Raw genomic sequence first — 16731 nt, forward strand, 5'->3', positions numbered from 1 at the left:
CGTGGAGACAGGTTCCCCGGGGGTTAGCCTGGGACGGCCGCCTGCTCCCCGGTTGCAAGTCTTGTGGGGACCCTCAGAGTGTATAAGAAGGGGAGCACATGTGCCCAAGAAAAGGAGGGTGCAGACATGCTCCTAGTATGTCGGGACCAGCTTTCCGTATCTTGCGGGGTTTTTTTCCTGGTTTCTAAAGGCAGGAATTTCAGGGGCAGGCTCAGGGGAGGAGTTCCGTGGAGTAGTCTTTGGCTTCAATATGCTGATTCATCAAAATGAGCATCTAGGGGTTCGAGGTCATTCTCTGGTCAGTTCCACCTTTAAAGAATGTCACCGATGAGGGGCCGGGACCCAGGCCAGCCGGCCCTGGCATGGTCTGGAAAGGCATAAACCCTTTGCTCCTACATGTCTTTGGTGAGAGAAGATAAGACCTTGTGATTTATCTTCTGGCTGCAAACTGCGCATCCAATTTCTGCCTCTGTCTGCCTCGTTTTCTCCCTTTTGACTTGCCAAGGAATTTTCCTAGCTTCTTCCTCACCTGCCTCACTTCCAGCTGGGTGATGGGAAGGGGGGAGGATTTGGAGAGGCTGCTGCCGGCGGTGGTGGGGACGGTGGGGTTAGCCAGAGACCGGCTCCCGGGCCTGTATTCTGCTGGCCCCTCTGAACCCTGCGCAGCCTGGGGCTCTTGCCCCAGGCTTTCCTGTGTTCAATTTCCAAGAAAGGACCTGATGTTCTTCTGGAAACAGCCTTGCTCCGGACTCAGGCTTGAGATGGGTTGTCCAGATGTCCAGCTGGCCCAGTTAGAAAGGCTTTGAGCAGAGCCCTGTAAAAATAGATCTTTCTAAGGCACTTCTTTCACTTCCTTTCTATTCTACAAACCAAATACCCAACGCAGGTGTTGGCGTGTTTTTTTTCCACAGCAGATGCAGGCTTCTAGAGCCGTTTGGGGCCAGTGAAGCAGCTCGATGTCGTTAGCCTCTTGGGAAGGGAGAAAGGAGACAGGCTCTGAATGGAGAAAGTAAAGGTGCCTGACTAGCAGCTTGGCAGAGGCCGTCCAGGCAGGTAAGATGCGAAGCCTGGTCTTGAGTCCAGGTGCCAGCTCCGTACCTCCCTGTGCGGCACCTAGCTTGCAGGCGAGGCAAACCGGGGAGAAGGTGTGTCAGGAGACCACCCCGCGGTGAATAGGAGACCGTTGGTTGGCTCTGAGCGTCTGGCTGTAGGCGTCAGAGAAGGGAAAATTAGTCAGGGTGTGGGGAGCTGCCAGAGAAATCAGGCAGGACAGTAGTTAATTGAAGCCCCAAACCACATAAAGGAACCTCAGAATCTGGCCCACCTTTCTGGTTTCCGCGAGAAAACATTTCTGCCTTTTGAAACTTAAAAGCGTATTTATTCCCCAGCGCTAGCCCCTGGCCCCTGGCCCCTGGCCTTTGGCTTGTAAACAAAAGCAGGCTGTTCGGTCGGGGGCAGGGACGCCTGCTCCCAGATCACACCGCCTGCTGCTCAGCGAGGTGGCTTTGTGAGAGAGGGCGTGCGAGGCGAGGGCGTGGGTGTGGGTGTGGGGCCTCTGTGCCCTTCTGGGAGCTCGTGGGATGCCTGTGCTCATGGATGCTGGAAGGCGGAGGAGGAGGAGGAGACGCTGGCCCGGGCAGCCTCTCCTCCTTCCTTGGATGGAGTTGGATGGCGTTGAGCAGTGAACGTGACCCAAGCATCTTAGAGGTAGTGCTGAGAGCTCGAGGTCACCTTTCCTCCCTGGTCCTCTTGTACAGAGTCCTCCTGACCCCAGTCCTTTGCCGAAAGCCCTCCAGTCTCAGGGGGCCCTTCCTGGCCACCCCCACCCATGCCCCACCCCCATTGCCTATGTAGCTGCAGTCCCAGGGCTGCCTCCTTCTCCTGTGTGCAGTTACTTGCTCCGAGCTCGCCTCCGCACCCTCGTTCCTGCCCAGTGGGGACAGTTGTGTCACTCATTCCACACATGCTTTAGGGGTACGTGCTTCCTTTGTGCGGGCATGGTGCCCAGTTCTGGAGATCAGGAGCTCACCCGCCGGGGGTGGGACAGATGTCGCAAGAGGCCATTTATCTCAGTCAGTCACCACCATCCGCTAAGTTGCTCCGGCCCCCGACTTGGGTGTCACCCCCGATTCTCCTACCTGCAGGTCTTGTCGGGTCCCCCCTCTGATATACGTCTTCGCTTTTCACCTCCCTGTCACAGCCATGATATGCTGTGCCCTCTCTGCACGCATGTCATTTTACACATGTGAGTTTCTGTGGAGTGAATTCCTGCGAGTGGAATCGTCAGGTCTCACGGTCTCAGCCCTTGTCACTTTGACAGGTACGACCAAGCAGCTCCCGGGAGAAGCGGAGCTAATTCACACTCCCTCCCACGGAGCGTGCTGGGGCCTGTTCCCCGCAGCCTGGCTCTGGCAACACGCTCTGACTTCGCTGCTTGTAAGTCTGATAAGTGAACCCTGGTGTTCCTTGCTCATTGTGCTTGTAAATTTCATTGTTATGAATAAGGCTCAACAACTAAAAACCCAAACAACTCATCTGAGCCCTTCCGAGACTAGCCTACTTAGAACCGGGGGCTTGGTTCCCGGCCCCAGTTGCGATGCTGGGCGTGGCCCCCTGGGTCCCCGTTCACTCTGGGCGTGCGGCCCCGCCCCGAGTCCGCCTCCCGCAGGCAGCCTGGGCGGAGCACGCGGGCCAGTGGGAGGCGCAACGCTGCCCGATTTATTCTTGTCCAGGAGCAGGAGTGAGAGCCCCACTGTCTGCACAGCCGATCCCAGACCCGCGCCTCGTCCAGCAGCCTGACCCCCAGCATGCCGGGCCCCCGCCTGCTGGCGGCGCTCTGCGGCACGCTGCTCTGCGCCTCCGGCCTCTTCGCTGGCTCTGGTGAGTGATCGCGCCGCCCTCCGCGCGCTCGCCCCTCCTCTCCGCTGGGAAGTTCGGTGCGGCGCCCTGCCTCCACCTCCACTTCCACTGTTGACAAACTTGGGCGGAAAGTCACCGCCTGGCCGGCCCCCAGGACACAGGGGCGACTTCCCGGGCTGCGCCCCGGCTGGCGGGAGGGCTGTGCTCCGTCCCTCCTGCGGTGTCTCCCGCCGTCTCTAGCCCCCGAGGTGAAAAGTTTGGCCGGCGAGAGAGGCTAGAGCGTTGGGGGGGTGGGTCGCGACACTGGGTGACAGCCCAGGCTTCCCCAAGGAGGTGGCTTACACATCACAAAGGAGTCTGCTGTGTAGGGGGCCTCTCTTTTCCCACCTGTAAAATGAGGCCACCGGACTGGGACTGACTCGCGTGCGCCTTCCCCACTGTAAGTTTCTGCGACTCTTGATTGATAGGTCTTCAGCCAACTTTCTCCAGCCCTGGAGATAGCTCCCCAGCCCTAGTCGCCAGCCCCTTTCCACCCGCGCTCCTGTCCAGTGGCCAAGAGGAGCGAGGGCTGGGGAGCCGGTGGGATGGAAGGCTCAAGGTGGGGCCCTGGAGGGTTTTGCTGAGCCTGGGGAAGGGGCTTGGAAGCGGGCTGCCTCCCCCTGAGGCCAGCTGGGGCTCCCGACTCCTTCCGCGGCCTTGGCCTGCTGTGCAGAATCTTCCCCGGGCCTCCTCCCCCGCCCAGGAGGCCTCCCACCACCGCTGGGCCTCCAGCAGCAGGCGGCGTCAGGGGGATGCCCCATCCCCTTCACCGTGGGGCCACGCAGTGCCCCTCCAGGGCTGGGAAAAGGAGTGGAAGGGTGGTAAGGACTCCTCAGGCACTCCTCCATCATTTTCTCATGGAAACAGTATTGACTGAAGCAAGGGAGGGGGTGGAGCCCAGCGGAGGCCCTGCAGCCTGAGACAGCCTGACCCCGGCCCGGAGCGGAAGCCTCTAAGGGCACTCCAAACTCCCCCGCACTTGGGGAGCTGGTGGCTCTCCTGGAAACCCTGAGAGGAGGCTGGCTGGGTCTTGTCCCTTTCCATTCCTCTCAGTCCCTGCAGCCCAAACCTTGATAAAATGTCCCTGGTGAAATCTGCCAAGAGGGGAGGACCCTGAAATCCCAAATGTGGTTTAGTAAGGGAGTGACCAGGCTTTTCCTGGGAAGGGGGGGCACCCAGGCTGCTGCTGGGCGCAGGTGAGTCAGCCTAAGGCCGGCCAGGAAGGGGGCTCCTTTCCCTTTCCCCACTGGACTGCTCTGCCCTGGAGCAGTTTGGGATGGGGCGCTTTGGGGAGGAGGCGGAGCTGCCTTTGGACCTTGTTGGGATGGGAGCCCAGGACACTGGTCATTCCCCAAACTCTGTGGCCTGAGCCACCGTCAGCCAGGTCAGGGGAGGGGATTAATCTGCTATTTAAAGCCAGTGACTAATAGCTCTTTGGGAGCCGCCTAAGCTCTCGGGGATGTGCCTGAGGCGGAGTTCTGAGGGCTCCATTGCTCAGTAACGGTTCTCCCCTCCCCGGAGCCCAGACCCAGCTCTCTGGGGCCTTGGGGTCTCAGGGGGGCCTCCAGCCCAGCATGGCGAAACTGCGGGGAAGGAACGCTATTTCTCATGTCTCGCTCCAGGTGGGTGTGGGGTCTGGGGCAGCCCTTGAGGGGTGCTGAGGTCAGAAGACCCCCCTGCGCCTGGCTCACCCAGGTCACCAGAGCCAAGGGGCTGTGCCATCGGTCCCCCAGGAGGCCCCCAGCCAGAAGCTGTGCTGTCCTCCTGCCTCCGAGGTCCTCGCCCAGCGTTCCTGCAACCAACTGTCCTCCTCCTGGCTTCCTCTCTCACCCAGAGGCCTGGGCGGCCTTCCTGGAGCTGTCCCGGCCTCCCACCTCCCTGGTCCCGTCACATTTCCCCCCAGCAGCCAGAGGGATCTTTGGGTCACCACAAAACGCCTCCCCAGCCCAGGCGAGCGGGTCCCATCTCCACAGATGACAGTTTCCTTCTCCGATTTGAAACCAGGTCCCGCATTTTCTCAGGACTCAGGCATGAGAATGTCTGATTTGTTTTTCCCCGCTGGACCGCGGTGGGGAGGGTGAGAGGAGGTTGTGAGCCCCTGGTCGGCAGGTGGAAAGGTCTAAACTTGTCGTTCTTACTGTCCCCCCAGTCTGGCCCCAGCCCCCTGTCCAGCTACATCTTACTGTTCTGTGGTATGCCCAACATACCACGCCCTCTGTGCTTCTGCTTTTCTTTAGAATGTTCTTTCCTCATTCCCCAGCTTGGCACACTCCCACTCTGTCTCTTAGACCAGCCCGCCTGTCCCTTCCTTGGCAAAACCACAGTTTCCTCGGCAGAAACCACACTTCCAGTGGTCCCTCGCGCAGGCTTCTGTCAGCTCACAGCGCCTGTCGCTCCCATTGACTTGTTCACCTCTTTCTGTGGCTTCTTGAGGCCTGGACTGTGCCTGATTTCTCTGTCTTGGCGGCCTAGTTTGTCTGTACCTGGTAGTTGTCACCCTCCCCCCCATATTTATTGCATGAACGAATTGTTCCTGAGCCAGAGCTGCCATCGTAGGTGACTTCTGTGAATTCACTGAGTGCCTGAATGGTGGGACCTGCTTGTTGGGCCAGGACGACCTCCCTTTCTACTGCCTCTGCCCCGAGGGCTTCACCGGCCTCCTCTGCAATGAGACCGATACAGGTACCCGCCCTGGGCTGCGCCCACCACCTGCCTCTAGCTCCAGTTACAGCCCAGGCTGCTGGGTGGAGCTACTGGTCTGTCTTGAAGGGGACAGTGTCCCTAGCACCTGTCCATCGTTGGCCATCATTGGCCGGGAAGCTCCCGAACCACTTGAAAAGCTGGGTGCCTCCTCTGCTTGGGCTGATCCACCTACACACGACCAGGCTCCATGAGGCAGAGTCAGGGGGGCGGTGGGATGGTGGAGGGAGATGGGCAGTGGGCTGAGTTCGGGCAGGGTGTCCTTTTGGGCTAGGTCCATGCTGCTGTCTGCCTCTGTCTCCAGCTCCTTCCTGATCACCTGTGCGTCTCACCTGCCTCCTTCCCCCCCCCCCCCAGGTCCCTGTTTCCCAAACCCCTGCCACAATGATGCCGAATGCCAGGTGACCAACGAGTCACAGCGCGGGGATGTCTTCACCCAGTACATCTGCAAGTGCTCCCGAGGCTACACAGGCATCCACTGTGAGACCGGTGAGCACCTGGGGTGCGTGCTCGGGGAGCGGGTGCACAGCCCCGAGCCGCAGTCCGGGCAGAGCTGCAGTCCCGGCAGCCGGGCCACGTCTGACCTTATTCCCTGCGCCAGGGCCTGCTGGGGAGATGGAGGTGGGGCAGAGCCTCGGGGAGGCCATGGACTGGCTGGGGTTTCATGGTGCTCCCTTGGCTTCTTTTTGCCTGGCCCTCTCTCTTGGGGCTGCAGGCCAGGCTTCATGTCCCTGTGGGTGATGGTGGCCCCTGCAGTCCCTGTGAATTGGACACACAGCATGAAGGTCAAGTCTTGGGATTTTTCTACCAAGAGGGTAAAACAAACACGTTGTGAACCTTTTGGGGCCCAGGAGGTCAGTACGTGAGGCTTGCGTCCGGGGTGCGACGGCTCCTGGCCCATGTGTGACCTGCAGCCCCCACGAAGGTTGGTGAGCAGGGAGAGAGGCCTGGGCTGGTGGGCCATCCCCTCCCAGTCAGCGGTCAGGGGCCCGGCTTGTGCAGAGAGGCTGGCTGGCGGGCCTGGCCTGCTCGGTCACCCCCGCCAGCCACAGCCTCGGAATGGCCCTGGGACGGTGCCCAGCTGATGCTGCCTGCAGTCATGGCTCTCAGTGTCCTCTCTCCTGGCCGAGCTGGAGTCACGCCCACCAGACCAGGGCTCTCCGGAAAAATCTGCAGCCAGGCCCAGGGCTGGGTCTGGGGTGGTGCCGACTTCTGCAGGCCTTTGGGCCTCTCACTGAGCATCTTGGGCAGAGGGGGCAGGCGGTTCTCCTCAGGCAGATTCGGGGACACTGCAGACCTCCAGAAGGAGGAGGGAGGCCTGGGCCAGCTGGCTGGGAGCTGGGGCCCTGGGGGAGGGCGGGTGAAGTGAAGCCCTTCCCCCCCACGGGCACGTGCCTTGGGCTCTGGGCTGAGGCCAGTGTGTTGGACACCCTGGGTAGAGTGATGTGTGGGAGGGGTATGGCGGGGGGCTCACCAAGGCCGACAGCCCGGTGGGCCCTCTACTGTTCTGGAAGCTGGGGTAACCATGGGTGTGTCCAAGGTGGAAGTACCCACCTAGCCTCCTGGCTGGTGGCACCTTTGGCAGAGGCAGAAGGCAACCAAAGAGGCAGAACAGCCTCTCAGAGAGACCTTTGCAGCCCCGTCGTGGTATGTGTTGCATTTCCTGGGTACTCATAAGGGTCCCGTGGGCCTAGAGAATGCAGGCTTGGGCCCTCAGGTATGGACGCGTGGGGTGTGAGGACAGCCTGGGCCTGGTTCAGATCTCCGCTCAGCCGCTGGCCGGCTCTGGGCTCTGGCATCCGGCTCCACTTCACATCTCACTGTCCCCGCATGAGCCCCAACAGGGGCAGCAGGGCGATCTGCCCCTGGGTTCTCTGCCTGGGAGCCAGGAGAATGGCCTCCACCCCGCCCCCCTACCCCCAACCACATCACTGCAGTGATGGTGAAGGCGGCCAGGGCCTCGGTCAGGGGCGGCTTCTCAGTGGCTGGGTCAGGACCAGCAGGTGGACAGGGCAGAGGGTCCGAGAGGAAACAGAATGGCCTTCACGGCCCACCCAGAAAACTCCTGTCATATGGGATTCTAGAAAACTCCACACAGATTTGCCTTTCTGGCAGTAAGGCCAGATATGGCCTTACTGAGGTGCCCCTTCTCCCAGAGCCATCCTGGGCCATCAGGACGGGGTGGGTGCGGCGGCCCTCCTGGTGAGAGGCTGCCGTCACAGCAGCATAATGCGTAATGGGCCCCGGTCCTGCTCCCGTGACTCTGCCCTCACTGCCTCCCCCTGGTGTCTCCTCCGGGGCCACCGTGTCCCTTTGTGCTCTCTGCTCTGGGCCCTGGACGGAGGCCCCACTGTCTTTATCTCTTGTCCTCTGGGTGCCACCTGCTTGGGTGGCCAGCTGACTGCCATCTCCCTCCCCACAGTCTGCAGCACACCTCTGGGCATGGAGACCGGGGCCATCGCCAACTGGCAGATCTCCGCCTCGTCCATGCTCTTGGGCTTCATGGGTTTGCAGCGCTGGGCGCCGGAGCTGGCCCGCCTGCACAGGTCGGGCATCGTCAACGCCTGGACGGCCAGCAACTACGATAAGAAGCCCTGGATCCAGGTGAGCAAGGGACAGCCCCGGAGTGGGTGGCCTGGTGGGAGGGGAGCAGGGGCAATGAGTGTGCCTGCATTTGGGGGGCACCATGGGAGGGGTCATAATGGGGGTCCCCGTAGCAAGGCAGCAGGTTCCCTCAGATGAAGTGTCTGAGTGGAGGGCAGCCTGGTGGGGGCCCGGAATGGGTGGGCAGAGTGAGGGGGAGCAGACCCAGGCTGTGCAGGGCCTGTCTGTACTGGGTGAGGCCTCGGCGGGGCCCAGGGGCCTTGTTTGTCCTCATCTGCTTCCCCAAGCCCTGGGTCCACAGCCCTGCTGGCGCGGGTTGAGAAAGCTTCCGTCCCTTGTTCTGCCTGGGAGCTTTAAGTGTCCTGCCCACCCATCCTGGGTCCAGGTGAACCTGATGCGGAAGATGCGGGTGACGGGCGTGGTGACGCAGGGCGCCAGCCGTGCGGGCAGTGCTGAGTACGTGAAGACTTTCAAGGTGGCCTACAGCCTCAACGGGAGAAAGTTCGAATTTGTTGAGGCAGACGAGGGCGTTGGAGACAAGGTGAGGCTGTATGGGCCCTAAGGAGGGGCTGTGGTCAACACGCCTGGGGCTCCAGCATTGTTAGAGGGCCCCCAGTGGGGCAAGGGTACCCTGGGTGGTCCGCTGTGAGCCGGCTCTTCAGGTCCAGCCTGGTCCCCAGAAACTGGGAAGCCCAGATTTTTCCATGCGTTATGGTTACAAGTAATGACCCCACTTTATAGATGTGGATCGTGAGACTCAGCTTCAGAGGCCCCGTTGAGGGCTGCCAGAGGGGGTGGTGGGGCTGGGATGGGGCTGAGCCTGCAGGGCTCCTGCACAGGGCAGCACAGCTTGCACCCAGTGCCAGGACGCTGGGAGCAGGCAAGCACCATTCCCAGTGTAGGCGTCATCTGTTGTGGGAAAATTGCCACAATCAAGTGCCTCAAGAAAAGAGTGCCTTTTCCTAATCCGCACAGAGGCACCCTGTGATCTGCAGGTGGTCCCGTGTGCAGGGCAGGGGTTTATGACCCAGGAAGGTGTGGCCAGGGGACCCTGGGTTGTTGAGACCCTGGCGGGTGGGGGCAGGGGGAGGACCGAGCCCCTGATGGTTCTGCTCAGCCCCCTCCCCCACCCCTCAGGCCAGAGGAGGAGAAGGGGGCCTGCCCACACTGAGTGATTCCCCAACCTGCCTCTTCCTCCTAGATATTTGCGGGTAACGTGGACAACAACGGCCTGAAGACCAACATGTTCGACGTCCCCCTGGAGGCGCAGTACGTGAGGCTGGTGCCCTTGACCTGCCACCGGAGCTGCACCCTGCGCTTTGAGCTCCTTGGCTGTGAGTTGAATGGTGAGTGCAGGGGGTTGTGGTCCAGCCAGGCCCAGGGCCCAGGACGCCCTGCAGAGGCACCCCAGAGGGACCCCTCAGCCCCGCCCCGCCCCGGCGGTCTCTCTCTGCCGACTCATGGCATTCCGGTGCATAGAGAGCAAAAGAGACACCACTTCCGTTGTCAGGGTATTTTTTCACTTATTCTCATCGGCTCCTCAAGCTCCTGGACCATGTAGGATTCATTCTGTCTGGCAGATGTCGGCTCCGGGAGAGCAGGGAGCTGGTCTGACTTTTATTCCCAGAGCCTGGGTAAATACTTGGTGAACGAATGAGGGAGGTGGGGCCTGGATAAATTATGTATCAAGGGCGCACAGCTTGTGGGTATTAAAACTTGGTATAGCTCCCAGGGCTTCAAACACCCACCCATCTGGTTCGTTGCTCCTCTCCCCACCTCCTGTTGCCTGCATGTAAGAGAACTATGGGGCTTCTAGGGTCACAGGTCTGGAGCTGGCACTTCCTGCCACCATGTCCAGAGATAGCCCCAGAACGAGGAATAGCGGACCAGAAAGGGACAGTTTTCCTCTGAGCCAGGAAAAATTTACCAGGGTTGGGGGAGGTCAGGGTGCAGGCTGAGATCTAGGAAGCAGCTCCCTCTTTTTGCAGCCACAGTGCCACCTACTGGCCATTGGCCGAACTGGAGGGCAGGTTGCAGAGCCAGGATCGCACTCTCTGCCTTTCTCGTCTTACCAAGACCCACCCTTTGTGCCCCCTTTGCCCTCCGAGGCCCTTCTTCCCGGTCTCCCACTCCCCATGCCACCCAGTAGCACTCAGAGCTGAGTTCTGTGTGCCTGGCTGGGTTGAGTTTTTTTCATTTTTTTTACACTATAAGCTCCAAGGGCCACTGCCTTTTGAGCCTAATCATTTAAGTAGGAAGTTAAAGAATTGCCTTCTGGGTGAAAAAGGTGAAGGGATTAAGTTAAAAAAAAAAAAGAAGAAGAAAGGAAGGAAAAGGAAAAAGAAGAAAGCCATAGACACAGACAGCAGCATGGTGAAGCCCAGAGCGAAGCAGGGTGGGGGGAGTCCTTCCGTCTCTGAGTTCCGCCTGTTGGAGTCCACGCCCCGGTGGGCCTCCCCCAGGCAGGCCTTTGCAGTGCCGAGTGGGCGTGTGGACAGTGAAGGTGATGTCACACTGTGGCATGATGTCGGGGGTTTGTGTGTGTGACCTGGCATGGCGTGTGTCTCTCAGCCTCAGTGTTCTCATCTGTGAAATGGGGGTGCCAATCTCTTCATTCAGGTTCCTGGGTGGTAGATGATTGACTGGAATAAGCACTGAATCAATGAGAGGGTTGTTCTTCACATGCTGGACAATAACCCCAGTACTGTAGGAGCGATCAACGACATGCTGTCCGCCCAAGGGAGGTAGTCAGGGCAGGCTTCTTGGAGGAGGTGTCTCCACAAGTTAGGCCTTGAAGGAGGGTAGGAAGTGGTGCATCAGGGCCTGCCCTGCTGCCAAGGAGACATGTCAGGCGGTGGGGTTGGGAGCTCAGAGCAGCTGGCTGAGGGGAGCAATGGGTGGAGAGGGCAGTGAGGAAATAGATGGTTTGGCTCAAACACAGGGGCTTTTGGCTGTCGTCCAAGAGGATGCCAGGGGCTGGTCGGATCCACACAGCTCTTTCTCCTACGTTGCCTTGTGCTCACACCCCTGGGAGGCTGTGGACCCCAGATCTGAGTGACAGCCCCCCTGTTGGCAGGATGCTCTGAACCCCTGGGCCTGAAGGACGACACCATCCCCGACGCGCAGATCACGGCCTCCAGCACCTACAAGACCTGGGGCCTGAGCTCCTTCAGCTGGTATCCCTTCTACGCGCGGCTGGACAAGCAGGGCAAGTTCAACGCCTGGACTGCTGAGAGAAACTCTGCCTCTGAGTGGCTGCAGGTGGGCCAGGCCCCTTGGTTGGGATCTGGTGGGGCTGCTGGCCTTTGACCTCCTCAGCCCAGGAGGGAATTTCTGAAAAGCCTTGTTTTTTCCCCTTTCTTCCTGCCAAGTGCCCCACCTTCTTCCGGATTCTATAACTCCAGCGCTGGGGCGGGGGGGGCATTGAGTGCTGCTTTGGCCCAGGGCCCCCTCTGCCCAGATGGAGGAAGGGCGCGTGTGTGTGAGTGTGTGTAGGGGGAGAGCCACCTCCACTGGCTGGCACAGGGTGACGGGCCGGGTGGAGGAGGGACACCTGCGACAGGCACCCCGGGACCTCTCCGCCCGAGCACAGAGCACGTGCTCTCCCACTGGGTGTCTGAGAACGCCCCAGGGGACAGCCCTCGGCTGGAATTGGGAAACACAAGCAAATCTCGGAACCCCTGAGCTTCTGCTTGTGTTACAGACGAGGAAGCTGAGTCCTGGCAGGGTGAGGATTTGCTTGGGGCGCACCTGCTGCTTGGCAGTGAGTTGAGTTTGCCCCCTGGGCCTTGAGGCTTGCCATGCTGGGGCAGGTGGCTGGCTGCCCAGGGCGATCAGGGGCCGGGGCCAGAGCGTCCATCTCTGGGACCCCAAGGGACATACTATTAGCCTATAGAGCCGGCTTCCATGAGGAGCTGCTTGCCTTTTGGACTCCTGGGAACCAAGGTCAGGCCATAGATGGCCCTTCAGGGGACCTGGGGGCAGGGAGAGGTCAGCCAGGGCTCAGGCTCCGCTTCTGTGAATTGCCTCACTGTGTCTGGTCCCACAGAGTCGGTGGTATTTATACCCATTTTATAGATGAGGAGACTGAGCCTCTGCCTAGTGAAGTAGCTTTCCCCAAACCACGGTTCTCGTCTCCGGGTGTCTGCCTTTTCCCACTGCACTGGGAAGGGTCCAAACAAAGAAAATGCAGTGTTTTGTTTTTATTTTCCTGTAGGTCGACTTGGGCTCCCAGAAACAAGTGACCGGCATCATCACACAGGGGGCCCGAGACTTTGGCCACATCCAGTATGTGGCAGCCTACAAGGTGGCCCACAGTGACGACGGCCTGACCTGGACCGAGTACAGGGACGAGGGGGCTGAAGACAGCAAGGTAAGTGTCTGTCTGCTGCCCCTCACCACAGGTGAGGGAGGGGTGCCCAGTGCATCGGGCCTGGGACTCTGGGTGGGTGGGCCCGCTGGGGGGTCCTCCTGATGCCCTCGCTGCCCCCAGGTCTTCCCAGGCAACCTCGACAACAACTCCCACAAGAAGAACGTGTTCGAGACGCCCTTCCTGGCTCGCTTCGTGCGCATCCTGCCAGTGTCCTGGCACAACCGCATCACCCTGCGAGTGGAGCTGCTGGGCTGTTAGCGGGTCTGGCTCAGGCGGCTGGGGCAGCTGCCCCTTCCTGCCCCCCCGATCTTCTGTGGGCCTGCTGCCTCCTCTTCCACCCACTCCCCTCCTGATTGTAGTGCCTGGTGGAGGCCCCAGTCACCTGTCCCTCCCTCTGTCCTCACGCCTCACCTCCCACCCGCCCTCGGTGCCCAGCTCACACGCTGTCTCACTCTTAGGCGCTGTGGGAGCGGAGTAGTAGGTCTGGGACTGACAGGGAAGAGCGAGGTCAGGGGTGTGGGCTGCCTGCACCTCTGCATCCTCCATAGTCTGCCCACCCCCACCCCAGGCTCCCCTGGCCCTGCAGGAAGGCCCTGAGGCACCAGGCTGGAGATAACAGCCCTCTGACCAAGCCCTGAGGTGTGACGCTGCCACTCTCTTTGCTCTGCCTTGCCCCCAAACACTCCCACCTCATCTCCCTAGAGGCCCCTCTGACCCTCAGGCTGCAGCCCAGAAAGACAGAAGAGGGTGGGGAGGGTCTGCGGAGAGGCGTAGGTGGGCACTGGTGTCCTGAGCACACTGGCAGCTTCCAAAATATATTTATGTCACTCCCCAGAGCGCTTGCTGTGTGGTCCATCGTCTCTGTGTTGAAATGGGCTTTGTTTCGTGCTGGCCCCCGCCCTCCATCCTCAGTCCTCCCCCAGACCCTGAGTTCTCATCAGCTGCCGGACTACAGACAGCTTAACAGCTGGAGGAAGGAGGAGGCTACTGGGGGCCCCGCGGGGGTAGGCAGCGCTCTGCCGAGTGGGCGCAGGGCCTCCTGGCTGAGTGCGCTTGTTCTGGGGGGCCATCCACATATTCGCTCCATGACTGCGAGAAATGCCCCAGGGGTCCCTTCCAGCCCTCCCCCAGGTCGGGGCCACCAGGACGAGGCTATGGGGTGGGGGGTATACAGGCCAGTGCCTGGTGATCTGGGGAAGGGGTTTCTATAGTGGGGACACTGATGAGCTGGAAAAGGGGCAAATGAGACCCCTTAGCGTTCGAGGCCTTGAGACACAGGCAGATTTTGGGGGATAAACTTTGGGAGCTGCGCCCTGATGTACACCAACCAGCGCCTCCTGATGGCAGATCTGGCCACTTCACTGCCAAAGAGGGTGCGATGGAGGGTGTGGTGGTGTTGGAGCCCCACCAGGGGAATTTGTCTGGAGGCGATTCCTTACAACGAACAAACCTTGCCAGGGCTCCTTGGCTGGACAGGGATGGAATAGGAAGCCCAGGTGAGGTCTGCAGATGCCCAGGGGTCCCTGGGCCCACCCCTTCCGGTTTCAGAGCTCCCTGTGGGGCTGCACGGGCTGTGTTCAGAGTCAGTCTTTCCGGGTGGCTGCTGGCTGCAGGACTTCCTCCAGGGGGCGTCCCTACCCTCAGCCCTGCTCTGCCTCCCCTGGGGACCAGCACAGTGGCCGGAGCACCTTTCCCCACTGCTCTGCCCGGGATGGTTCTGATTACATCCTGGAGAGAACCTGGGAGTCTCACCTGCGAAGGGGAATTGGCTTCACTCCCATCTGTCAGTGTGCCCCTATCCGTGCATTAGAGGTCTGCGGCTTGTCTCTTGGGCGACTGGCCATGTGGGCTGATGGGCAGCACTCACAGAGGCCTGCGGGGACTCTGGAATAGCCTACGCCACCTTTCAGTTTGCTGCCTTGGATGCGGACCCTGGACCGGGCTCCCCTCCCTCCTCACCCCTCCTGTCCTTGGCTCCTCTCCCTTGGCAGCCTCCTGCACTAACAAATCATCTCCATGAATTCCCTTTTGTAATTCCCATCTGCAGTCGCCAAGGCCAGCCCTGCCCTCCGCCCCACACCTGTGGCTGTCAGCCTGTTGACCTGCCCCCCTCGGGAGCCTTGTCTCCTCTCCGGTCCTGGTTTAAATATAGTGGAGTGATTCAGGGCCCCAGGCCCGAAGTTGGACAGCCTGGCTCCATGTGACCTTTGACCATCTACCAAAATCCTCGGGGCCTCAGAAATAATAGGTCCCACTCCATGGCGCTGGGATGGAGGGCACAGCACCTAGGCAAAGCCAGGCCCATTGGAGGCCTCAGATGCTTGGGTCGTCTTGTCAGAGATGCTTACAAGAGTGACCTAGTTGGTACTTCTACTTACCCCCTTTCCAATCCATCGTGTACACCGTGGTCGGTGATCTCTTCCTGGGCTTCCTTCTGCTCATCAAGCCTGGCTTCTCTCTGGGTGCAGGCCAGCCGCCAGTCCAGGCGGCTCTGCTCTGATTGGCTCCCGGCTGCGCATGCGCAACGCACCTGGGAATGCACGCAAGTGTGTGGAGCCATGTTGCTGTGTTTAGGAGGGTCCTCTGGGCTCAGTGACCCTATGGCTCGCTTTAAGCTTTCCCACTGAGGAAACTGCCCCACCTAGGACCCCTGTTGGTCTGGATAGGAAAGAAAACACCCTGTTCAGACAGGCGTCCTGGGAGGTGGCTGCCCAGATAGATGCCTGTGCCTCCCCTGACCCCAGGGCCACTGAGTAAGCTCCACCTATCCACGAGGGGGAGCATCTTTGTGTCTTACACCGAAGGGTCTGGCCAGCGTTTTCATGATGGCCAATCTCAAGAGGGTAAAGGCAGGTATACACTATACTAGCTCCTCTTTCACCTGCAGAGGGCTGGAGAGGGACTCCCCGCTTAGTCCCACTGTTTAGGGCAAACCAGAGCATCCTAATGGGAATCCCCCCTCAAATTCTCCATTCCCCCACTCACCTCCTTCCCCAATATGTGGCGGCCTCAGCTACCGGACACTCCCTTTGCACAGCCAGCAGCCCCACAGTGTGGGCGTGGTCCCCAGCCGGTCTGGAGCCTGGAGCATGCCTAAGGCTGTGGCACGGCCTCCTATTGGACCCGACCCTTATAGGGAAAAGAGCGTCTGTTCCTTTAAGGGGCAGGCCCGGTGGGAGCACGGGGGTTTGTCCGCTGCCGCTTCTTTTCTGGCCATTCGAGGACCCCAATCCACCTGTTTCTTCTAATCCGGCTAGCCCGCGTCCCCAAGCCCAAACCCCCTGAGCCCTTGGGGCATCGAGGAGCCTTGGGGGGACGATGCGTTCCTTCCTCCCGCCTTCGGGGCTCCCGCGGGCCGCACACCTCCTGCGGCAGGGGCCGGCTGAACGGGCTGAGCGGGCTGAGCGGCCCTTGGCTGCAGAAACCAGTGGGGGCGTCCCGGCTCGAGTGAGGTGAGAGCCGTGCCTGGCGCGGGCTGACTGCGCGGAAGCGCGTGCGCCTGGCGAGGAGGTACAGCCGGGGCGGGTCCTGGGGCCTCCGGGACCACCGCTCAGGTCCAGCCCCTCCCTCCTGGGGGGGCTGCCTCTCTCCTTCCATCCTGTCCTGTCCCGTCCCGGTCCTGCAGCCTCAGGCATAAGCGCGCTCTGATCCGGCTCTGCCCCTGGGCATCTGTCCGACCCTCAGTCCGGGCCACACTGGGACACCCCGCGGGCGGGTGGGTGGACTTGCGCTCCCGGCGCAAATGCAACAGGTGCCCTTCGTTTCAGGTCTCAGTCCTCTGGGGTTTCTGCCCTGGGAACAGCGAGACCCGAAGAGGCTGAAAGGGTGCAGGGCAGAGCCCTGGGTGAAAGATGGGTCACTCTGGGAGGAATGTGGGGCTCGCGAGCAGCCAGGAAGGAAACAGCAGGGGCGTTGGACTCCCTCAGCTCTGTCGCCAGCCTTTGATCCGGCCCGGACCGCGGTGGCCAGTGCTGACCCTCGGGAGTGCGCCTGTTCTCTGCTGCAGGGGCCGGTGATGGAGAGGCGCCCTGGCCCCTCTCTGGGCCCTGCACGGCCCAGCGGGCTGGGAATGCTGGTACGAGCCACCTCCGGCCTCCGCTTTCCGGTTTCCACGTTCGGGGAGGCCCGCAGGTTTCAAAGGTGCTCGTAAGCCTTGT

General features: G+C 60.8%; 1 protein-coding gene across 2 annotated transcripts; it reads left to right on the forward strand.

Moving 5' to 3' along the window:
- Window positions 1-1036: 1036 nt before the first annotated feature.
- On the forward strand, window positions 1037-13410 carry MFGE8 (milk fat globule EGF and factor V/VIII domain containing). 2 transcript variants are annotated; one of them, XM_037145042.2, is made up of 10 exons: window positions 1037-1053; window positions 2733-2880; window positions 5455-5580; window positions 5956-6087; window positions 8021-8202; window positions 8588-8743; window positions 9404-9548; window positions 11279-11463; window positions 12419-12574; window positions 12695-13410. In XM_037145042.2, exons 2-10 carry the CDS (start codon window positions 2808-2810, stop codon window positions 12830-12832), a joined length of 1293 nt encoding a protein of 430 aa, XP_037000937.1. In that variant the 5' UTR covers window positions 1037-1053; window positions 2733-2807; the 3' UTR covers window positions 12833-13410. The 2 variants fall into 2 exon arrangements, with proteins under 2 accessions (XP_037000937.1, XP_053514952.1); XM_053658977.1 differs by lacking the exon at window positions 1037-1053 and having other exon boundaries at window positions 2708-2880.
- The last annotated feature ends 3321 nt before the right edge of the window (window positions 13411-16731 follow it).

This window comes from Artibeus jamaicensis, unplaced genomic scaffold (genome assembly GCF_021234435.1).
Source record: "Artibeus jamaicensis isolate MK-2021 breed Jamaican fruit bat unplaced genomic scaffold, CSHL_Jam_final scaffold_612, whole genome shotgun sequence".
Taxonomy (NCBI): Eukaryota; Metazoa; Chordata; class Mammalia; order Chiroptera; family Phyllostomidae; genus Artibeus; species Artibeus jamaicensis.

Coding starts and splice junctions, on each gene's coding strand:
- MFGE8 (XM_037145042.2), top strand. CDS start 2,808: ATGCCGGGCCCCCGCCTGCTGGCGGCGCTCTGCGGCACGCTGCTCTGC. Junction 5,581..5,955: donor CTGCAATGAGACCGATACAG/GTACCCGCCCTG, acceptor CCCCCCCCCCAG/GTCCCTGTTTCCCAAACCCC. Junction 8,203..8,587: donor ATAAGAAGCCCTGGATCCAG/GTGAGCAAGGGA, acceptor TCCTGGGTCCAG/GTGAACCTGATGCGGAAGAT.